The following is a 24,997-nucleotide window of genomic DNA, read 5'->3' as shown; positions in this document are numbered from 1 at the left end:
CTGTGTACTGGATGAAGTAGTTGGCCTGCCTAGGTGAATGATGCATGTCCATCGTTGCAGGACTGGTCTCATGGGAAAGTGGAGCCATGTGAGAAAACAATTCAAATGTTTATGGAAAGCTGTGTAACATAATGATCTATTCTAGCTACTACGACAAAACCAGGAGTGGGTAAATTTTGGAGGCAGTGGCAAGGACGTCTTAGTGTGCAGGCTGAGTTATTAACCTCAGCGGGAAGGTAGACAATGACACTCTAGATACAGAGAACACTGGGGTAGTGACAATAAGGGCGGCCACGGGATGGTAGGAAGTGGGTGGATTGATTTGCTGGTGAGATTGTAAAATGAAAAATGATTGAAAACAAGAAGGTAGTGTGTGAAGGGTTTTTTTCTCCACACTTTACTCGATGATAGTTTGAACTGTTTTATAATTTGAGAAAAATAAGAACAGGCTTAGAGGTTTGACTTTTTAAAATTAAATTCATCTCTAAAAATTCACAAACACCCAACACATACATGAGACACAACTCTCAGTTTTCTCTTGTGTCAAGTTATTTAAATAATATGAACGTGTTTGTGTGTGAATAAATATATAAACACAACTTTCTGAGTTCATTTAGTGTTGCACGTATATAGGTTTTTAGGACTGATAACTCCATACTGGACATAACTCCACCAGTTAGTGGACTCTTCACTAGACAGGACTAAGTCCCTCTCTCTCCCCCAGTTGTTAAATCTGTAGCTCCTCATCTAGGGGTAGAGGTCCCATGAGGTTTCCTCCATCCGCATTACCATGCCAACTGGTGTCATTGTTTAGGGTCTGTAGTGTTGAGATTTTGTGGGGGCACCTTCCCTGCCACGGGTAGAAGACGCGCACTCTTGCAGTAGATGTCCTGGCTAACTTGATTTTATAATCTTTCTGCCCCCTCTGGCACTATGTTTCCTGAGCTCGAAGTGTAGACACTGTGTTGTGTCAGCTGAGGCAGGGGACACCCCATGGTCATTTGTTCTCTGTGTTTTGACCAGTTGTGGCTTTCTCTAATGGTTTCCATCTGCTGTAAAAGGAAATTTCATTGATGAAAGGTGAATGCTACACTCATCTGCGGTACGAGGACAAGTACTTAGAGCCCAGGAATTATACTGGCTTAAGAGACCCACAGTGGAAGGTTCTCCTCTGTGATTTCTAAACTCTCTAATCCTGGATAGTCAGCTAAGGTTACAGGACTAGGCATGATCCTTCCTGTTGAGTGGACCTGAAATCCAATTAGACAGCTGCTGACTACCTTTGCAATTTTTGCTTATAATGAACTTCTTGTCTCAGGAACATATTCTTTTTAACCTGTAATATTAAATAAAATTCAGAGTGGGAAAATTTTGTTCCATACTGTAATGCTTTAAACTTACTAAATATTTCCACATACAATCATACATTAATTCTTTTTATATCATATTTTTTATTCATTTTATTGAGCTATACATCTTTCTCTGTTCCCCTCCCATGCATTAATTATTTAGCATTTCACTAAGGTGTTTAAATTGTCTCGTCATGGGAACTGGTAGTGGATAGGATGTTAGTAAATCAAAATGGGCATGCATGTGTGAATTCACTTTTTAAAAGTTTTTAATAATGTATTAATTATACTGATGGATAAAGTTCAGCATGATATTAATGCACATATGCATACATGTATAATTTATGTAAATATCACACTCTTTTAATAAAAATGCATAATTTTATCAATGTTGAATATTTTTTTCCAGGTATTGAGGGCAGGAGGTGGGTTGCTGAGTCAATATCTTTCCAGTCCTACTGTTAGGTACTCGGGACAAGCAGCCTATACTGAGAAAAGATGTATTTTTAAACTTACAGTTGTGTGTGTTTTAGTATATGACAATTAGAAACTTGTATCAAGTAAACTATCTTGGCAGACATATTTAATGGAGTCAAGCTGCTCAGCTCATAGCCCATTGTCCCCCTCAAAGGCATACCCTTAGTGATGTCATAACATTCCAGTAGGTACTACCTTGTAAAGTTTCTGCCATCCCAGGGGTGCTGTGGGCTGGAGACCAAGCCTTCAACCCAAGGACTTTTGCTGACAGCACACATCCACACCACAGCAATTTCAAAACTGGTTTCTAGGTTCATGACTCCAGCTCCTCCACTGAGGCATATTTTTCCCCAGAAGTGATCATAATGGCATGAAGAATCTACAAGTGAAAAATATCCTAGGAAAATAGGAGGCTATTTAATTTCATATTATAAATAATTATGAGCAGATATATAGTGGTGATGACAGATAGTTGAAGAGAATTGAGAGCCCTTCAGAAATAACTTTAGTGATTAATAGTATGCTGAAAGTCAAGGCAAGGAAGGGATTGATATTCTAATAGGGTGGCTATTTCTCACACGGATGGAGTTTGCTGAATAGGCTGAGGTTTGGTAAGGAACGGACAGAGAATTGATGTAATGTGTGGGTTTGGTCAATTAAATTCAGGGTTGGTTTGGTCAGTAGGAATATAGGTATATGTGTGTTGTCTGTATAGACATCAGAGGGAAAAGAAGGCAAATGTCAGGGAATTTGAACTGGCAGGCTATCGGTGAGCCTTGTTAGGATTAGGTACACTCTCAGTCATGCATGGGTTCTCTAAACAACTGTCTGCACTATCTATAGCATGACTATAAGTATTTTCCCATAGCTTCACAGCCGTGGTCTGGCCAGAAAGTTTTGATATGTGTGTTTAGCTTCACCAAAATCTTTTAACAGTCAAAACTGAGATGTTTTGAGCAACAGTACTAAAGTGTGATTATTTGGATAATGATTGACTAAATGACTGAAAACAGTTAATCATATTATTACAGACATACAGAAATTTAGAAGAGGCTTATACAACGATATATGCTTACTTCCTGGCAATGTGTGTTGATAAATTTTTACTTCAATGAGTTAAGAATACTTAAAACAATTAAAAAAGAAATTTTGTTTGACATAGAGTTTTGCTAGCGTAAGTCAACTCCTTACTCATGATTTACTTGTGTATCGAGCCCCCATTCTTGTTTATATTGCCCCAGAATGACTGGGAGAAACAGCTGTGACATTCTGAATCCAGCTGGCCACAGATAGATCTGCTGTGGAGCGTGAATCCATATTGAGCTGGTGATATATGTTTATAGCCTCTTGTTAAACTTTCAGAGACCCAACCCTAAATCACCTGGCACTGACTATACCCATTTGGTATAAATAATGGGTGGATGTGATTGGAACTTTTAATGTTGGTGATCAGGACTCTCACCTGGAAGGCCAATTCAGCTTATTGTACTTTTACTGAATGTTTGGCTTAGCGTGGAGTCTGTTCAGTGCAGTCATGGGGCACTTAAGATTTTGGATATGATATAGTCCTACTTGTTCTTGTTGCTGAGCTGTTAGGATAACTACTCACCTTTCCACGATGCTGTGTATTGTAGTCTCCACCTATTTTTAATAGGTTCCCCTGGCTTAAAGTTTGGAAAAAAATAAAGTTAGATTCTAAGAAATTAATTTAGAAATTTTACCCAGAAAGCAGATGAGTATACAAGATTCTGTAGATCTATTAATAGTGGAAATATCAGCCAAAGTCCACATGATGTAAGGCTGACGTAATCAACTGTAGCACCAAACAAAGCTAAAATTATAAATGCATTCTAGCAATAGAAACTAATTCTGAGCCACCGAGTATGTGACATTTCACAATTTCAGTTTTTTACAGTGGTCTTCCATCTGGTTAAATTATTGAAAGGAAAAAAAAATCAAAGAATTATCTATCCTTCAGAACCCAACAAGGAAACACGGATAAATGTTAACTGATATGAACGCAAATAAAGTAGTTGTTGAATGTTTTTATGTCATGGCTACACATATGTACTGTATTTGTCAGAAGCAATGAAAATAATAATAATCATAGGTCTTCATATGTCATTTCATATGTCCCCTTTATATCTTTTGGCTCTTTCATAAACTGTGCTACTTTGTATTATTATAGCAGGCAGTGCCAACGGTATGCATATAGCCACAGGGAAGTACAGTTGCTATACCTCCTCTCATATATGACTCAGGGAAGTTGGGACAGTCACCCTGCAGTGAAAGGGGTACAAATACAGTTTGGGGAAAAAACAAACACACCCAGTAAGTCAAAATTTCTTTCTATTCATAAGATTTATTTATTTATTATGAATACTGCATGAATACCTGTATTCCAGAAGAGGGCATCAGGTCTCATTATGGATGGTAGTGAGCCACAATGTGGTTGTTGGGAACTGAACTCAGGACCTCTGGAAGAGCAGCCAGTGCTCTTAACTACTGAGCCATCTCTCCAACTCCAAGTCAAGGTTTCTAACATCTTCCTCTGTTTATAATGTTTCTATAGTTGAATACCATTTTGTTTTGTTTCTAAGGTTTAATAACCTACCCAGGGCATATGAATATGGATATTCCATTCATATAAGTTGAGCAAGTGTTAAGGGATCAGTTGCTCTATGAAAGCAGCCTTGTAGGTGCTTGGTGACCGGCAGTGAACAAAAGACTTGCCCTACTGGAGCTTGTTGTTTAAATATGATTTCAATCTGGGTTTTCAGTGATATAATCATATTTCTTGTTATCTTTTCATTTTTTAATAACCAGAAAATATCATGTATAAAATGTATACAGGATCTAGCTTGGATTTTCTTCTTCAGAAGATGTTCATTCCTTTCTCTGTTGGAAGTGTAGATTTGAAAAAACATAATCCTGTAATAAAAGGACATGGTGAAGGCTGATTTTCACGTTCATCAAGGATATTCCCTCTCTCTTTTGTTCTTCAGGGCTTTATACTTTCTTAGCCTATACTCTGTAATAAGATGTGATCTATACTAGTGTTCTTATCATAGACTATGGCAATATTTTTGACTTTACTTAGTCTGTGTCAAGTCCCCAAAGACATTCAGAATGTGACAAATGACTTGTGCTGTGTCCTATTCTGAGTTTGTTCTTCCTCGCCAGAATTGTAGCTCTGTAAGTTTCTAATAATCTTGCTGCAGACCCCTGAGGATATTCTGTGACCAGGCGAAGCCTGCTTTTTATTTCCTTACCTACAGAATAAGCAAGTATTTCCAGGGAAGCTACACCCAATAATTCCTCAGCTTTCTCCAATGTGATGCACCAATTTCTTTAGTCTACATTGTTTAATTATTTCTGATATATTGAAGCAGATTTTAGAGGATTTAATTCTTTTAATTATAGTTTATTTATTTATTTTTTATTTTTCAAGATTGGGTTTCTCTGTGTACCCCTAACTGTCCTAGAACTCACTCTGTAGACCAGGCTGGTCTTGAACTTGGAGAGTCACTTGTGTCTGCCTCCTGAGTGCTGAGATTAAAGGTGTGAGACACCACTTCCTGGCTTAAAAACTTTTTAAACTTATATTTATTTTAGTTTTTCTTGGCTGGATCATTGATCTGTTGCAAGTATATTCAGGCCACCCACTGAAACAAAATATGATGCATTCTTTTGCATGCGCGCGCGTGCGCGCACACACACACACACACACACACACACACACACACACACACACTGCACCCTGAAATTTATATTGTGCCCTAATGATTTTAACTCGTTGGTATAATTGGAAGGGTGTAAGGTGCTGTTGAGCGTATTCATCAAAACTGTGTCATTGATTTGGACAGTTCCAAAGATGTTCTACTCCTTAGAGCATGAATTTCACTTCCCTGGAGCTATTCAGTGATGGTGGTGCTGAAGTGGGTAGCAGCAAGCTGTACAACTTCACTTGGGAGCTTTTAGCTTGAAGTACTCATGTTGGTGCATCTAGAACAGCGGGTGTCCAGTGCATGATGTGAGTTCTGAGTAGTGGCTAATGCTACTGTTGGTTTCTTACTCTGATTCATCTTCCAAGACTTTACCTCTTCGTTGTTTACTAAAAGTGCAAAGTAGATTTTCTTCATGCTTTTTTATCTTCAGTAATATTTGCAGGAGAAGTTATAGCCTAATGGTTAAGAGTCTATATAGCAGAGGCAGGCATGTTTAAATTCTACCTCTATTGATTTGTGAAGTGCTTACTTGGAACAAGTTGTAGAACTCTTGATGTTGATTCAATGTCTGTAAAATGCAAATAGTAAAGCATGTTACTGTAAGTAGATGCAAGTTGATGGATGCATGTTACTTAAACTACAACACTGTGAACATGGATGTTCTTGTAGTTATACTTTTTCTAATATGAAAATTCAATAAAAACTACAAGTATTGCATGAAAACTCAACATATTTCTAGACTTTCCAACAAAGTTGAATGAAAATTGTAGAAAAATTTATTTTGAGTATGAGATTTTGTTCTTCTAGAAATTATTTAGATAACTTTTTTAAAGTAATGGCATCAAAACTATTGAAAATAACTCTAGGAAATTAAATAACCAAATTAAAGATGGTTTCCAATTCATCAGTTTCAAAAATCTACTCTAAAAACTTCAGTAGATGAACAACAAACATGCTATTATCTACCAAGACTAATCCAAGGAGAAGAGGTTTTTACCAATACTATAGATTATATGACATCATCAATTTAGGAAAAAAATAAAATTGAAATTAAAATAATCAATATGAAAAATCTTAAGGATTAAGAAAAATGTGTGAGAGAAATTTGATTCTCAGCAATTATCCATTTGCCCATGTGATACTGATTGTCCCAGTTTCCCTAGAGACATGAGAAAATACTAATTACTAAAAATTTTAACATGAGAAAATAGAAAAGGAAAGTGTTTCTTTCAAGACAACATGGTGTTGTACCAATGACTGTTTCTCCTTTAGTTGTAAAGAATATAAATTTATGTTATTACAAGCAAGTAAGAACTAGCTATATAAAACTAAAGTGATGCATTACACAGTCTGGCTTTTGTGGTTTCAGTAGTAATTGAAATCATATATATTTAAATCAGATTTTACATTAGTTCAATGTGCAGATGTCTTTCTTAAAACCTGACAGCATTCTGAACATTATCCCACTGAGGCCCTGCCCAACACCTTTCCAAATAGGCTAACTTGGCAGAACACTGCTTTCCTCTCAAGCTCTCTTTCAGGAGTTGTCCCAGGTCCGCTCACACTTGAGTGAGTGTGAAATGAGGTCTTTGCTGAGTATTTCTGCTCAAATGTTCCAAAGCTGATGTTAGTCTTGCAGCTCAAAGATGAATACCACATGCCAATGGTGAAGTTCCCAGTTAGTATTTAAACCTAATCAAAATCGACCCCAAACACTGTTCAAACTCTTTATTGCCTTTGCAAATTTATAAACGAGTGTGGGTTTGGTGAGGTGATAGTTAGGGAGCTGGTTGAGATGGGGAATAAAGTGTATGGCTGCAGTTGTCTGGACCGCTCTCTGACTGGTCAGTGCCTTGTGTTTGTTTCCACAGAGCATACATCATCACGGACTATATGGGCATCCGCAATGAAAGTTTCATGAAACTAGCTGCTGTAGGGACCTGGATGGGGGATTTTGTCACAGCCTGGATGGTAAGAAAATTTCAACTTTCCTCACTTTGAACAAACATTGAGTGGAAGGCATGTGCCTCCTGTTGAAAAAATGTTATGGGAAAAAACTGCTAAATGTTTTTAGAGCACACACATATAAAGTCAGTGTTGAAAACTAATAATTTTTTTGTACAGATTTGATTTTTAAGCACAGATTTGTCTATAGATTATAGTCAATATCTGTAGTCCTCAGAAAACAACCAAATGCAATCATAATATTGATGATGAATCTCCTCTAGGAGATTATATGTGTGAGTGTATCTGTGTTTGTGCATGTATATACACAGATGCATATCTGAGAATACAAACATATATATGCTTCTTACTGAAAAAGTCCTCCCTGTGAAATTCTAAATTATCTTTTGGAGACTGTTGTTTTGACACACAGTTGTCAGATAACGTTTGCGTCTGAAACATCTGTCTCAGAAGACCATCTGAAACATTCGTTAGGTGCTCTCTAAATTTGTTTTCCCCATCGAACCACTAACTTACTGGTAACTAAGAGTTCTGATGACTCTATTTTTAAAATTTAACTTTGTCTTTTGAGAAATTCATACAGCACTCTGTAATAGCATCAGGTCTGTTGTCTTCTCCCGTCTCTGACTTGTCCCATACCTCTGCCCATTTTCTCCTCTTGAATTCATGACTTCTAGATTTATTATCATTGCATGTACATATAATACGCAACCTACCATTGCCTGTATATACATGGATATAGGGCTGACCACTTCGGCTCTTGGGCACATTATGAGAGACTCTACTTTAAAGGAGGTCGACAATATTCCTGAAAATCTCATCTAAGGCTATCTTTTGACTTTCACTTGCATGTGTGCACACATGCCGTCATACATGCCCATCCCTACCCAATAGACTTACATGCAAACTCAAATTCATTTAAAAATGATTTACTTTTAATGATTGAAAATAGTGATCTTAATAGGATATTCATATATTCCAGGCTACATCATATCAAGATTTTTCATTTCCATTAGGAAAATCTATTCAGAAGGAGGTACATATGTTGGAAAATAATATACTTGAAATTTGGGACAATAGCTTTTGAGGAAAATCTACATTAATTGTCATTGTGATTTTTACCTTGAATCTGCTAAATGAAATAGAAGTGAGAACTGGATAACAGTTTCAGAAAGGAAGACTCTGTGACCTTGACACTCATGCTTTGACTTTGGAGAAATAAAATACACTGCACAGAAGCCCCATTTGTATATTTCTCAAATGGATTTAATAGTTTCTGTTTTTTGCCCTAGTAGAACTTAACATATTGAAGTATGTGTCAGATGTAAGAACTTCACTGTTTTACTTGCGTTGCTTGCCTGGGTCTGGTCCATTGAGTAACTGTAAGGTCAGGTCACTGAGCCAAGCCTCATGCTGTCTGGACTTCCTGGCCCCTAGTACATCCTACCATATCCCAGGCCTGGGCGCAGATTGTCTGGAGTTGCCCTCACAGTATCAATGCTGAGGTAGGCAGGTAGTGTGGCCCACCACTTCCTGGTTTTGTTCTTGACAGAAGTCAAGAGAGAAGCATACAGGATAAGAGACTTAGGAAAATCGTTCTGCAGACTGGAAGCTCATGCCAGCATTTGATATGAAGTGATTTGCTGTCTTCATTGTAGCTTCATTGTCTATGCCCTGTTTCTACCCAGCTCCAAACATTTCCTCAGTGTGTCGCTTGTATTCCCTCCAGAGCTCTGCCTTTGTGCTTTTCAATTTGAAAAATGTAGCCCACTTGCTTAGGCTGCTTGAAAGGAGTGTGTAGGGTGTATCTCGGACCATTAACCCTTTCTGGATGTTTTTCTCATGCTGTGCATCTGACTTTTTGCATGGTTAAGAGGAACACAAAAAATCTTGTGTAGCCTGTGGTCCCGTCTTTTTCTCAAGCTCTAACTCAGCCTCACAGGTTAATATCTGCTCCTTTCGTGCCTCCTGTGTCTACCTGCTAACCCAGCTCTTTCCTCTTCCATAGATTGCTGCTTTATTAGAAAGCCAGAAAAGGATTGAGGATGAAGAAACGTGTGTTTTAGGCTTAACCGCCTAGTGTAGACTTGAATCCCATGGGTCACCCCTCTCTTCCTTTCAGCAAACTGGGGCAGAGCCCAAGGTCTCTTTTTGCTTATGCTCTGTGAAACGTTGACCTTTCCCCACTAGACTCGGGTAGAAATGGCAAAGTAAATGTAAGCTCCTGCTTTGCAAACACAGCCGCACAGGGAGAATTCCCAGAATGCAGTTTCTATTCCCACTCCTATTCATTGGCTAGGCAGTAACTTTCCAATAAATATTTATATGCCTACATGTGTGTGCATTGATAACGCTTTAAAAGTAATATTTTTCCTCATGAGAGGAGTCTCAGGTAGCTTTGACCTTCGTGTGTATAGAATCCTCAATATGGAATGAATATCAATGATGAAGGTGACCTTTGGGGAAAAGCAAGCGACTTTTTACATTAACAATCATAGATTAACTCTTAATGCATTTCTGCAACAAAGGAGTTTTCTTTTCTGGAAATAATTCTGAACTTTTCCATGGTTTATAAAGGCTATCAGGATTGATTTGATCCAACAACAAGAGTTATCTCAAACATTGTGTGAAGTACCACTGTTTCTCATGTGACAGAGTGTCCAGTGGTTTCCTGGCTTTGCAGTAGGTCTTCCATGTAGGACAAATGTGTAAAAAGTCCAGCTAAGCCTTCTGTTTTCTTGTTGTCTGTTAAATAGCTTTTCATTTTAAATAAAAGAAATTCATGAAGCAAGGAGGTTTATAATCCAGCACTGGGTTGACTGTTGCCATTTGGAGGAACAAAGAAGAATTGTGTCCCGATGACCTGTGTGCAAACCAAAACACTGGCTACGTTGAACTGCAGTTTCCTTGTGTCCACTGCTCTGTGCCACTCAGTGGTCCAGCTCAGGACTCCAGCTTCCCCATGCTTTGTTCAGCCTCCGCTGAGGTTGAAGGTGGCCAGGCTGCTGTGGAGATCCTCATGCGGCTACTGCCTTTCATTTCCTAGCAGAGGGAAGAGGCTCTTGCTGTTTATCTTCAGCTAACCATTTCCTCTCCCAACCCCGCTACCTCCTCCCTGCTTTGCCTTTTGCTTCTAGCAGTAAATAGCATGACCCATGGCAGTGGAGAGGGCTGGAGGCTCCTGTGAAGTAAGGAGGGAGGCGCAAAAGAGGTGACGATGAGCCATGCCTGGTGGAGACAGTTGTGTTAGCAGGGCATGAAAGCAGCCTTCCTCCTGAGAGCCACCTGCTGTGCACATCCCTCTGAGGATGTGGCCTGGAGGTGCGGCTCTCTGGGTTGTTTGTGGGCACTCTCGCTTTAAAATCTTATTCTTCTCTCATATATTACATTCTGGCTCGTTTCCCTTCCCTCAACTCCTTCGAGTCCCTCCCCAGCAGCTCCCGTTTCCACCATATCCACTTCTCCATTTTCCCGTCAGAAAAGAGCAGGCCTCCCAGGGATAGCAATGTAACCTGGCCTGAAATGTTACAATAAGACTGGGCATTTATTTTCATGTGGCCACAAAGGAAAGATTCTTCCCTGGGTTAGTAAGATGCAGTCTCTGCATTTGGACTAGGCCAAGAAACAAAAGTGCAAAAGTGTTAAATTTCCTTCATGACTTCTGTTTCAGCTTGAGCAAGAATAGATTTTAGGGGAAAAAAAGGCGGTTTTATTCCTTTATTATCATTTGAGAATTTCATAGATGCATACAGTATGTTTTGAACAGTCCAGTCACCCCCTCCTTCCCCTGAATTCCTCCTCTATGCTCCCAGCCCTTCCCCCAGCTTCACATACTGTTTTATTTAAAGCAAAAGAAAAAACTCCCCTAAAACTCTATTGAGCTCAGTTAGCATCCCCAAGGAAAACTGACTCTCTTGTCCCCGGCAGCCACCCATTGCAATAGCTCCTAGACTCAGGAGGGGCTTCACGACTGCCTCCCTATGCATGGTATGATTCAGTTGACTTGATCCTATGCAGGCCTTTGCATGCAGTCCCAGCCATTGCGGATTCATGTGTGCGGTGGTGTTGTCATGTGTGGCAAATTCTGTTTTGCTTCAGGCATCCACTACCTTTGAGTCTCTTAATTTTCCTGTGCCCTTTCCCACTGTGATCCCTGAGCCTTTCCGGGTAGCAGAGTATGACATAGATGTCCTCTGTAGAGCTGAGCACTCTCCAGTCCCTTTTTCTCTACACATCACCTGTGTGGGTCTCTGTGTCACTCACCATCTCCTGTGGAAAGAAGTGTCTCTGCTGAGGCTGGGAGATGCACTGTTCTTGGCGTATAAAGATAAGAACTTAGGGGACAGTTTAATCCTATATTTCTCTAGCAGAATAATTCTATTATGGCCTCCCCTAATGGCTGTGCCTAACCAACCACAGAATTCTGACACAGTTAATGGTATCAAGCATGAGTTCAGCATTGTGGATTGGGCCTTTAATCAAATCATAAAGTAGCTGGGTTCTTTTCATGGTGACTCTGAAGTGGTTGGCAATATCATGATGAAGATGCATGCACTGGCTGCCAGGAACTCTCAGAAGTGAATGATGAGTGCAAATCCCATACTTCCTACAAGAATCTGTGTACACAGAGGTAGCTGCAGATGCTCTGGGTGAAGAGCAGAAGCCATGTGGTCCAAAGTAGTGGTGAGAATGATAAACAAGGTTTTCTCGTGAAGCAAGGCGTCTAGACCCATGGCAGCTGCTGTCAAGAAAGGACCATTTTTTATTAAAGATCAAGTAGACCTGGAGAGAGGAGTGCAAGTCTATTTCAGGACATACTTGAAAACTCAAGGGAAACTTGAGTTTATTACAAGTAAAGGAGAGAAGAATATTCCTAGACTGGCAGATACTACTGTGCTTCAGATGATGAGACCTTAAAGAGCTATCAGAGTCCAAAAACTTTCCAGTCTCCCTAAAGAAGATGATGTCCACCAATATGTTGTAAGAAGGCCATTAAGCACAGAAAATAAGAAAGGTCCCAACCCCAGCACCTGAGTACCGAAGACTCAACTTTATATGACTCCATATGTCCTCCAACACATATGCTGATATATTACTCTATAGAAAAAAAACCACGCTAAGAAAAATAAGGAGGGGCTGCAGAATATATTAAACTGTTAGCCAAGAGAATGAAGAAAGCCAAAGAAATATGTCAGCAACAGATTGCCAAGAGATGTAGGCTGTCCTCTCGGAGAACTCCTACTTTTGAGTCTGAGTTCAGTCACAAACAAGTCTTTAAGAGTAACAAATAAATGATCATACCTTAAAAAATAAGAAGGTAGTTGGTTATTCCCTTAAGATCCCTGGCACTATGTACCAGTGGCCATGCCTTGGTAGGCATGTTAGAGTATGCAGCATCACAGCTGGGTGAGAACTTTGGCTACCTTTCTCCTCTAGTATCACGTAAAGAACCTTTAAGCACTGGGAAATCTCATTTGTAAACATGAAGTGTTTGTTTTTATGAACAGTTTACTTCTCTATCTTAACTATGCTTGCTTTATATATAAATGTTTATTCGCTATCGAAATATTTGAATGATAATTGTCATTGTTACTTTCTTTACTGTTATATATTTTCTACTTTTTCAGAAACTCTGACTTTCATAATTAATACTTTTATTATTATTATTATAAAAAGCAGTATCTTTTAAAACAGAAGGTGTAAACACTACCTTTTTCAACTAGAAGCTTCTTGGAGGGAGGAGGTAGCAACAATAGGTCCACATTTGTGTTTCTAACATTCAGCACGGAACCTGACATCAAGTAGGTGCTTAAGAAATATCTAGTGAGGCTCAGGGAATGCTGTAGAAGATGGGATGGTGAGGACATAAGGGCCAAAGAGTGTGGACGAGTGCTGCGAAACATCCTTCACACACATCACGGTTGTTGCACCTTGAACTAATTGAGCAGTTGTGGTCTCCTGTTCTAGATCAAGGCCATTAAAGTTGTAGCATGGGGTGGGGAGGAGCTTCCATGACCCATTCTGACTGGGGAGCTACTGAAGGAGAGTCACTTTTTTTTTTTTGAGGACATCACCACTGATAGGTTGTCCATGCCTCAATGTTCGACTCTAACCGGTACATCTGTGGGCATCACTGACTAGACTCAATGGGGTAAATTTTTTTGAAGAACAGAGGTTGGGAGGGAGATGTGTTTGAAGAACCCTGGAATGGGATGTAGACATGATCATGACACAAAGTGCATGTGAACTCCCACCCCTTGCAAGGATCTATGGGCATTTGATTGCTAGTGGGAGAGGAAAAGTGAGCTTTCTCCAGTGTAGTGACACTGTGTATATCAGTCACTCTACAGGGAAGGCCCCATGCTCAGAAGTGGTCAGACAACAGAAACTGGACTCCATATTTTGTTTTGCCTTTTTTTTTTTTTAAGTGAGAAGGAACATAAAATTGGGTGAGTAGAGAGGTTGGGGAGGATCTGGGAGAAGTTGGGAAGAAGGATGGATAGAATCAAAGTATATTGTATAAAACTCTCCAAGAATAAATAAAACACTTTAAAAATGAAAAGGAGATATATTACATACATTTTGAAAGTTTCAAAGAAAAATATTGAAAAAAGAAGTGTTTATTGAAACCAGGCATGGTGACATGCATCTGTATTATGGTGTTCTGGAGGTGGAAGCAGGAAGCTCTGCAGTTCATGGTCATATCTTGCTATAGAACAAGTCCCAGGTAAGCCTGGGTTACAAGAAAACATACTTTTGAAGGAATAGATAGTCATAAGAGAATATAAGTGTTCTTTAAATTTTTTCCTAGTTCAATTTTGTGGCATCTCCACAGCAGCCATTCTGGAGTGCTTAGGGATGTGGAGGAAGGGGAGCTGCACGGTGTCAGGGACATTTGGTGCCAACTCTGCCTCCCCCTTCATCACAGCCCTTTCATCACGCTGTGTGCCCACTGAATGTGTTTCCGTTGCTATGAGGGACCATGTTTGTAAGGAGACTTGAATGGATGCACTAGACTGTCAACGGAATTCTTCCTGAATGGTGTTGTAATGGGCAAGTGTAAGCAAACCTGAGTCATGCAAATTCTGCCTGCATGGTCCTTGAATAGTCGCTGCCAGTGCGCAGTCCTGCCCCATCTGTGGGAAAAGGCAGTTGGATTGAGATCTGTCTCTCAAGTTACTTGAGCAAGGAGAGAATGCTACTTAGAGGGAATTGGTAAAGCTTCGCTGGAGATGTAGATTTAAATGCTACTCTATATTTGATTTCTTATTCTCCTTCTAGATTAAGGTTTAGGGAACAGAACTGTAGGAAAAATGTTTCTGAAGTGTTTGAAAATGCAGGTCTCTTTTTCAATTTAAATATAGAGAACAAAATAAAATTTATAATTACATGCATATAAAAATATAAAATATGGTAAGTTTTTAATTGTCTATGCTTGTTACTAAGGAAGGAAAGAATGAAGGAGTGTGGGATTTTCATTTCATCAAAATAAGAAATACCTTTAGTTAATAATTTTTTTCTTGTATAAGGGCCGAAGAGCTAAGCTTATTCTTAAGAGCACTGACTGCTCTTCCAGAGGGTTTGGGTTCAATTCTTAGCATCCACATGGTGCCCACAACATCTGTAATTTCAGTCTTCAGGAATCTGATATACTCTTCTGGCTTTCATGGCTTTCATGCATGTGGTACACAGACGTACATGAATACATCAAAACCCAAGTTATTTTTATATATTGTTATTTGAAAAAATTATTTTGATATATTGCTGTATTTTGGATTATTCCGAAAGGGCCAAATTATCCATGAACAATAACTGGAAATTCTTTCTGGAACTGATCTTGATAATTTGTATTGTGATGGATGCCAGTTTTCTACTTCTCTTTCACTGATTTTTTCCAAATCACAAAATAAAAGGCATAATTTAATTTGATTTACCCCTGGAAATAGAGCAGGAATTACAAATTTACTGAACTTTATAGTAGAAAAGAATTTAAACTGTAAAACATGGAGAAGAAGGAAAGAATGAACAAATTCAGTGAACAAGCAGATATGACAAATGAAAGGGTGTAAGCCAGATGTTTAGCCACTGGAGCTGGTCCCAGGAACAACTGGTCCTTGGGAGCATTAAGCTGCATTTCCCACTGTGTTTTCTCCAGGTAGGCATTGGAACTGTCCCATAGCGTTGGTGTCCTTCCTAAAAGCTAATGACGGGTCTGCACAATTTGTATGCCGCCTTTCATTATTTTTTACATTGAAGATGGAAACTGGCTTGAACATTTAATTGTATAGTTTACCACATTTCCATAAAATTTCTGTATTATCTGAGATTCCATAGGGGGAATTACACTCCAGGGGAACTGGGAGTACACGATTTATTGTTTCGTGCTGTAGTGGTGGTGTGAACTCAGGTGAGTGGGGCCTGAAAATGAGGTAGACTAAAGCCTCATGCAACAGTCAGCTTTATTCAGAGCTTCAGACAAGTTATATTATGAGGGTTAAGAAGAGTCGCCTGAGAAAGCACGCATCACAAGGATAAGCCACACATGACAAATACATGTCACATAGACACATGGATAACGTCAGCTGAAGTAACTGACTCTTTTCCGCTATACCTGGGAGTAGCATGATATCACATTCCACAAACAATTCCTTGGTTTTTAAGAAACTGACATCACAAGACCCTTGTCTTATTTGCTTAGAGTTTTCTTACAAGCGTTTAGAGGTCTCATACTTCTCCACTCTTGGACTATATTCCGACAATTGAGAAAATGTTCTTCCTGGGAAATTGGAAAGAAAAACGGGAGGGAGAAAGGGAAGAATGGAACAGAGTCATGATCATGTGATCTCATAGAGGCCCACTAGAAGTTTGCCCTGTTCTGGAAAGGGTGAAACAGAGCACCGGCAGAGACCACCACACTGACACACCCTGAGTTCCCTGCTGCCTATGTTTTCAATCAAAACAACACAACAACAATGAGACACTTCAGACACTGACGGTTTGATCATTTGATGGAGCTTAAGAGTGTGAAAAGCAATTATTTTATGCATTTGTCTTCCATTCTTTAGGAAATATAGTGGGGACTTGGTGTGGTCGTTTTGCTTTAGTATGTATAAATATTTTAATGTCACTGTATATATTTTAGCTTTGTATTTCATGTTTCCGTAAAAAATAAGTACCCACTAAAAAATTAGTAAGCCATGGGGGTCTAACCTCAGATAGCATCACAAATGAATCCAAAAGCCATTTAATTTTCAGGCTTGCTGGATTTGGAAATTATAGAGTATGTCATTTGAGAAAGGCTTCCTTAGTTTAAGAAGTGGGACATAGTGTCTAGATGTTTGATAATAAAGCAGGGAGTATGTTTTTTGATATCAGTCTTCTAACACTAACATCTCTACCTAAATGTCAAAAATTTGTCATATATAATAAATGTATTATATTTAATTATATTAATTTACTAAAAGTGTGTGGATATCCTATACTAAAGCATGGAAGCTACTTAGTGAACTTGAGGGATACTGAGGACATTTCTTATAGACAGACATCACCACCATAGGCAGGACTTATTCTGATGTTTTCTTTTCCAGTCCCAGCTCAGTTTTCGACTCCTTAGTTCTGTTATGCTTTCTTTCTATTTCCTGATGTTCTCTTCTTCAAGCCATTGCTTCCTTTGTCCACACAATCTTCATGACTCTCCTGCCATAATGTTCTGTGCGGATTAAAATAACGTCTGTCCTTCGTTTACCTGAAGGAGTTGGATGAAATGCCAGGAAGCAATGCTGTCTGCTTTGTCCCTCTGAGGTCAATAGTGTAATGCAGTGAGGTCTAGTTGTTAGTATTAGTGCAGATGAAAATTTTTATTTATTTATTTATTTATTAAAGATTTCTGTCTCTTCCCCACTGCCGCCTCCCATTTCCCTCCCCCTCCCCCGATCAAGTTCCCCTCCCTCATCAGCCCAAAGAGCAATCAGGGTTCCCTGCCCTGTGGGAAGTCCAAGGACCACCCACCTCCATCCAGGTCTAGTAAGTTGAGCATCCAAACTGCCTAGGCTCCCACAAATCCATTATGTTCAGTAGGATCATAAACCCTTTGCCATTGTTCTTGAGTTCTCAGTAGTCCTCATTGTGCCGAAAAACATATAGGCATCCTCCTGAATATTAACCTTCATCTGGCGATGAAAGGAGAGAGAGACAGAGATCCACATTGGAGCACCGGACTGAAATCTCAAGGTCCAAATCAGCAGCAGAAGGAGAGAGAGCACGAGCAAGGAACTCAGGACCGCGAGGGGTGCACCCACACACTGAGTTCTGAATAGGGATATTCTATCGGGAACTCACCAAGGCCAGCTGACCTGGGTCTGAAAAAGCCTGGGATAAAACCGGACTCGCTGAACATAGCGGACAATCAGATGAAAATTTTTAAAAAGCAGCTTTTTTGTTGTTGTTGTTATTTTAGGAAAAGTTAGAGGTCCTCTCTATTCATTCCTTTAATCTTAGTCTCCCACCGATGACTCTGTAGGCCCAGCAGCACTTCAAGCATGTCATTTATTATTTGGAGTAATGCTTTACATGGTGATTTATCTTTTATAATTGTATGTTGCATACATTTAAAATAATGTTTACAAATGAATATAGCCATACACATATGCACATGTAAAATAAGGTTTACATGTAACCATACTATATAAATACTAATATGATTATGTATTACCTATGATGTAATATATTTATAACATGAATACAGGTCCATTAAATAGCATATTACATATGCTATTCCACATGTATGCACATAAATACATATTTGGCAGTATTTTGGATGACAGAATGCGTTAAACAAAAGGTAAAAGAAATGACGAGTGGAGTGACCCATTACTCACTGTGCTACAAAAGAATCACTGTTTCTCCTCCTTCTCCTCCTTTTAGTTCCATTCTTAACTAATACTTAACTGGTGCTCATTTCATTACCTCATTGACCTTACATATATGTGTTTTCCCACTAAGTAACCCAGAGTAGACACTGAGCTAAGGGAGGATATCTTGCCTCATCTCAATGCCACATTGATAGTCAGTGTGGAAATTTGCTTTGAACTCAGGCAGTAGATTCCAAATTCTGAATTATTTCAACTACCACAAAAGCATCACGAATTTACAGTAGACTTTAATACAGTGTGGGATAAAGGAGCAAACAGCACTCGAGTTCTTTTTCTTCTGCTAGCCTGACCATTAAATTGATTGAGTTTTAGGATCAACCAGACAGACAGATTGGGGCTTCCCAGGCACACACTGATGCTACCATAACATGTAGTCAAACCATTACTCTTCTCCATCCATTGTGCAGTTCAGTTATACTTCTGGTTCCCTTTGACAGATGTGCTGCAAAGTCTGTTTTCTCTAGGACTGGAAGGGAGTTAAGGTTTTATACTGACTAACTTTACTTAAGATAGATGCTGCAGTTCCTAGGTATTTAAGTGTTAAGTGTGGTGTTTATGTGAAATTGCTATCCTTTGGCAATTGTTCACCCCAAAGATTTGGGTAGTACTTAAGATTTTTATGCTCAAAGAGTGTGCTGCACTTATAGTTAGATGTTCTATAAACATCAGAAGGAAATTTATAGCAATGAAGTGCTTTGTGCTTAGGTTTTTGCTGTTATTGCCTTATAAAAGCTATTACATCAGGTTGCAAGTGTATTTGAGTGAATTATGATAAGAACTGGTTAAGGGAGCTTTCTCTCTCTCTTTCTGTCTCCCTCCTCTCCTTTTAATCTTTTCCTCTCTCTTTCTTTTCCTCTTTGTCTTTCACCTTCCTTCAGTTTTTTGATGCTAGTAGTCAAACCTAGAGACTCAGGCAAGTTAGGCAAGCATGCCAGCGTTGAGCCATGCCCACAGCTATAAGAAAAAGTCCATTAAAACTACACAGGTAGTAAATAGCCTTTTCAGATAGTATTTGCCTGAAGGCTGATAGAAAACAATTGACTTCCTTTTGTTCCCTGGCTGCTGAAACATGTTAAGAATTTCAGTAGTCTACCGAGTGGCTCTATGGAACATCTTAAGTCATTTTGAGCCCAATACGGTACAAATGAGGGGGTCGATTAAGCTTGTATTGTGATTACTTGCTAGTCTAGTGCAACATCAAATAACACTTCTTAAGGTATCAATTAAAACAGAAGATAGAGTCCACTTCAGTAGCTTCCTTGATGCCATAGACCTGAGCCAAAAAGAAAGGTTAGGACACCATGTGTGCCAATTAAAAAGTTCCAAATTGTTTTGCTTTGACACCTGACTAGAGGACATAAGAAGAGCGATTGCCTTTGAGCTATGTGCTTGAGACGGAACCTGGAGATAAGTCATTGTTTTCATCAAAAAGAACAGCATGTCTCTACAGGTTTAAAATACATCATAAAAGATAAAGTGAACCTGCAGCTATGGAAGAAAAAGGAAAGCTCACATTTCTAGAGATCTAAGCACTTTTTGCCTGATGTGCTTTATAATTATACTAATTTCTATTTGGCACTGATGATGACAGAATTAATGGAAAACTTTTTTGCAGCTATACGTATAGATATTTTAGAACTTAAAAATTTAAAACATAAAAGTTAGCAACAAACCACTTTTAGACCAATCAAATGCTAGATATCCATAAATAGTTCAATTACCTTAAAAGGTAGAAACCCTTAAGTAGAAGAATAAGTGTTCTTGGGACCTGTACTAGCTGAGTATCAGGCTCTCTATGGCCAGTCCTGCTTTTTGAGACGTGCGAGGAGTGGCGTTATGTACTGATCATGCTGTTTACTGCTAGGTGCTCAGGCGGGGGTGTGAATACAGAGGCACTTCCACCACTGTTGCTAGATCCGAGGGGCCGAGTCAGCTATCCGCCAAGTAGCGGCTGCGCTCTGTTTAGTAGCCCAGTCATGCTTTCTGAGCTCCGGTAGATGACTTGCTCACAAAGGCTGGGAAAGATCGAGCTTGTGTCCCCTGGGCCGTGCAGGGGTGGGGGCAAAAAATCCCCACATTGGGCGCCAAGTGTATGCGATGTAACAACCAGGCTAGCTTAATATGAAACAGCAAATATTAATGAAGGGATAGCTTACAACACCAGGGATCCAGCAATGGGCAGAAAATACAAAAGGGAACGGCGGGGCTCATACCTGCCAGATTTATATGTAAACATTAGCCTGAGGCGAACACGTCCCCCATTGGGCTGGGCTTACCCTACATGCTTCACTCTGACCTCCGGTCATTCATGAGATCCAGGACTGTAAAATAGAAAGGGATCCACATTTAGTACACACTTTGGTGTTTTTTCCTTGGTGTCTCCTGATATCTTATTTTTGACTCTATTCAAAAGATTTTTATGTGATAAAATCAACGAGTACATTGTCTCTACACATAATTTTTAAATACATCAAATTTTCATGCTGTGGAGTTATAGACTTAGTATTCTAAAGCTTTACTGAAGGCCTCTCATTCAACACATTATACCCTTAACAAACGCAGATTGTGTTTCTGTGAAACTTTCCCAGATGAGTGAGAGATCACTGTGACGATGCACTGAACAGGTAACATATGTCCAAGCCAGCACCGTATAGCACTTTCCAGTTGGGAGATGTGCCCTTCCATAGGGTTTGCTGTCCTGCAGTGCCGTGTTCTCTTCAAACCATCCTTCAGTATCTAGGTCCCCAATCTGTTGTAAAAATCTGTTAAGTGATAGTGGCTTTCTGGGATAATTTTTGCATAAACAATACTTTCCTGAGTTGCAGATTCAGCTGCTGTCTACGTTAGGCTGATAGAGTGAAACTATGAGACATTTGCTATGCAATGAGAGGGGGCCAGTGTTGGGCCATGTTCCCTGCAGAGATACTTTCAATTTACTGTAACACCCAAATACCATTACTGCCAAGTAGGATCTAATGTTAGCACAATTTTGGCCCCCAGCACAGCGGAAAGACCTCTGTTCAATGTCATTTTAATATATATGAGTTTTTTAAGTCTCAAGTAATTCTCAACTTTAATCACCTGACTGAGCATGTGTACAAACAGATACTCCCTTTCAAATGGAATTCCTCTGTTGATTCAGCCCACCCAACTTTTTAAAACTATTTATTATGTATATGTTTTTTTTTTACTGTGTGTTAGTGTTTTGCCTGCATGTATGTATGCACACCACTTGCATGGCTGGTGCTATTGGGATCCAGAAGAGGCTACTTTATTCCTTGGAACTGGAGTCACACATGGCTTTGAGCCACCATGTTCATTCTGGTAAATGAACTTGTCTGCCATCTCTCCATCTTCCAGCCTGTTTCTTGTTAGATCCTCTTCACAGCACCTTCTTGGAGGTGTGTTTGCCTGATCTTCCACTATGAGGCCTACAGGTTGCTGTGGCTCAGACCTGTTAACAGAAGCTGCTGGTTTGAGATGGCTGCCATGTGGGGGATAGGCAGGATTCCAGGGATCAGAGAGCATACAGGAAAAGCCGCAGAGTTGGATACCCTCATTTGTAAAGCACCAGGAGAGGGTCTCCAGGATAATATCTGCTTTATACAGCTCCGGGATTCAAGGGCTTTAGAGTCTTCATGGCTTGGATTACGGACATGCACTTGTCTATTTTTACAGGTTGGCGTTCCGGGTTTAGCTCCCATCAAATCCTTTTTTGAAAGGTGATTATAAATAGCTCTAGTAGCTACTCTCTGTTCCTGGTATAAAACACCATGACCAAGGCAATTCATAGAAGGAAAGGTTTAATTGGGGTTTTAGTTCCAGAGGGGTAGGAGTCCATCTTGGCAGTGAGGCATGGGCACAAGCAGCAGGCATGGTGCCAGGAGCAGAATGCTGAGATCTCATATCCCTTACAGTAAGCACAAAGCATACTGGAAATGACACACGTCTTAAAACTCCCAGTGACACACTGCTTCTTACAAGGCCATGCCTCCTAAACCTTTCCAAACAGCACCACTAACTGGAGACCAATATTCAAATATATGAGCCTATATGTGTGTGTGTGGGGGGGCATTCTCATTCAATTCCACAATGGCAGACTGTCTTTTCTGAGTGATTAGCACAGACATGGCCTGCGTGTGTGCCAGAAAGGAAGGAGCAGATTTTGTTTTATGCTAAAATAGGGTTTCATTTGCTTAGACACTGATCCATGACAGGACCACTCAAGGAACTGTGAGGGAAATAAACTGGTAGGAGCCACTCTGGAGCATCTCCGACATACTGAGTAAATGTGTCTTTCCTCTAAAGGGTTAGCCTTGCCTGATTTGTCATGGCCACTGAAATACAGGAGAGACAAGAACGGAAAAGCAGCAGCAGAATCCTTGTACCACTTAGCGCTCATTCACCCAAACGTTTAAGGCTCAAGTGGGCAAAAATCATGTTCGGAGCAACACTTACTGAAGTGTTAATGAAATGCGTGTTTCTGTGGCCAGGTTGGTTGTTGCCAGCATAGGAGCAGAGAATCCTGCTGTATTTATTGACTGGCTTGTTAGCTTTGGAATATTATCAGAAACACTGTGCAGATGGGTTCTTGATGAATTGTGCCATTATTAAGTGAATGCAAATATTAAGATGTCTTGATTAATAAAGCTGTTTACACAGATTGTGTATAGATTTAGATAACCAAGCTTATTGTTTGTTTGGTTGCTTCAGTCTATTTTTACCTGACTTTCATTAAATCTGTGGTTCCCAGGCATGTCTGCACTTTGGGCTCACCTGGTAGCTTCAGAGACTACTGATGGGTGATTTTCTGCTCCTGGAGAGAATGGTTTGATTTGCCTGGATGTAGTCTGAGTGTTGGATCTCATAATAGGCAAGGCTGGGGTTGATTTCTCCTTCAAATTCATAACCTTGGTTTTTCACTAATTATTGCTACACACATATATGTATTTATATAGAAATATATATTCCTAAAAGCATGTTCAGTCCACATAATATTGCTTGTATGTATGTTTTCAGGTCTGACCACCTGGTACTGGAAAGCCAGTTGGCATGCTCTTCCCTGGGGAAGGTCACTGCTTCTGCTCCCAGCTTTCCTGACTTGAACAAAGCTCTTTGTGTAGAATTGAGGCCTCCTGGGCTTTCTCCCATCCAATTTGGCATGTTTGTTAGTGTTATCTTTGTTTAGTTCATGTTTGAGAATTCTTTTGAGTAGAGTGGATTCCACCCAAATCATACCAGCCATGATGAAAAGGGAGCAATTTCACTGTACCCAGAGTTTTGATAAAATTATTCAAAAAGGAATTTTCCTTTGTCTAGATGTGAGGACAAACACTGCAAGCTCCACCTTTCCTGCTCATAGTACAACAAAGAGTCGCTTTGTGATTTTGCTTTTATAATGCAATGTCATTGGAGAACAGTCATTTTGTAATTGTTCCTATTTGTGATAAGATGTTACCTATATAAACTTCCTTGCAATCTATACTCCCACTGGATGACCTGGCCTTTCAGTTCTCCACGGGTTGTAATTTCATTCTGCACCTCTCATTCACTGATAGGAAGTCTTGCCACTCGCCCCTGGGGGGAGGGGGGGGAGGCTTACTTGCAGTAATTATTACTTCAGTAACATGACTGTTAACTGCTGTGAGACAAAAGAGAAAGCTTGTAAAATTATGGCTGCTAATACTGTTGGTGTTACTTAATTTTTAAAAAATTACATTGTTTCATAAATGAGAACATCTTAAAATATGGTTCACAATTTACATTTTCTGAATGAAGATAATTTGCTAATTTTAGCGTCCTTTTTTTTTTTTTTGTCCCACTGTAGTTGTTCCCAAAGCGCAGCCAGACATGAATTGATAGCAAGACAGTATATTCACGGTTTCCCATAGCGAGCTCTTTTCCTTCAAATGAGGTCAGCTCTAAGTAGGTCACTCTGAATTATAAATATGCCGGATGGGGGTGTGATGCCATTTGCCGGCGACTTCTCTGCTCACAGGTATGAAGATGTAGATCCTATGAATTATGTATAGTGATGGAGACACATGATGAAACCCCCGTGCTCTCAAAGGTGCAGCTCTGGTGTGCTTTAACAGATGAGCAGTGACTTGAGTGGGCGAGTCAGTCTCCCAGTGACTCCCAGTGACTGAGCGGTCCTGCTGGGAAGTGCTGAGCTTTAAAATGTAGCCTTGCCACAGAGTGGAGAGCTTGAGCTTTAGCTGCCACAGAACTTCACTGTGTTACTCCCCCCTGCTAGGTTCCGAGTCTTAAATTAAGTCCACACCGGAACCCAAAGCAGGACCCTGATTCGAATAGTTTCTTCGTATGTACTTATGGCCCTGTTTATCTGAGTAGTCTAAAATAAATAGACAATTGCATTTATATACTAAGTTTATATTCTCCAGGAAGAATTATACACAGAATAACATAAAAGCAGAGTAGGGACCAGATGTGGTATCGGAGAGCAAACTCCTGGGGCACGCGTGTGAGGGCGGTGTTTTCCTAGCCAATGAACTCCTCTCATCTGATGTGCCTGGTGCTTACCATG

General features: G+C 39.8%; 1 protein-coding gene across 1 annotated transcript in view; it reads left to right on the top strand.

The window, feature by feature from the left end:
• Nucleotides 1–24,997, top strand: part of Tmem117 (transmembrane protein 117) — a 437,541-nt gene that overhangs the window by 221,653 nt on the left and 190,891 nt on the right. Inside the window, exon 4 of the mRNA XM_050130964.1 lies at nucleotides 7,426–7,525. Coding sequence (XP_049986921.1) covers nucleotides 7,426–7,525 — 100 coding nt within the window. The remainder of the gene's footprint in view (nucleotides 1–7,425; nucleotides 7,526–24,997) is intronic.

Source organism: Alexandromys fortis, unplaced genomic scaffold (assembly GCF_014885135.2).
Source record: "Alexandromys fortis isolate MF-2015 unplaced genomic scaffold, M_Fortis_MF-2015_v1.1 scaffold_28, whole genome shotgun sequence".
Classification (NCBI taxonomy): Eukaryota; Metazoa; Chordata; class Mammalia; order Rodentia; family Cricetidae; genus Alexandromys; species Alexandromys fortis.
This window is presented reverse-complemented; position numbering and strand designations above follow the sequence as displayed.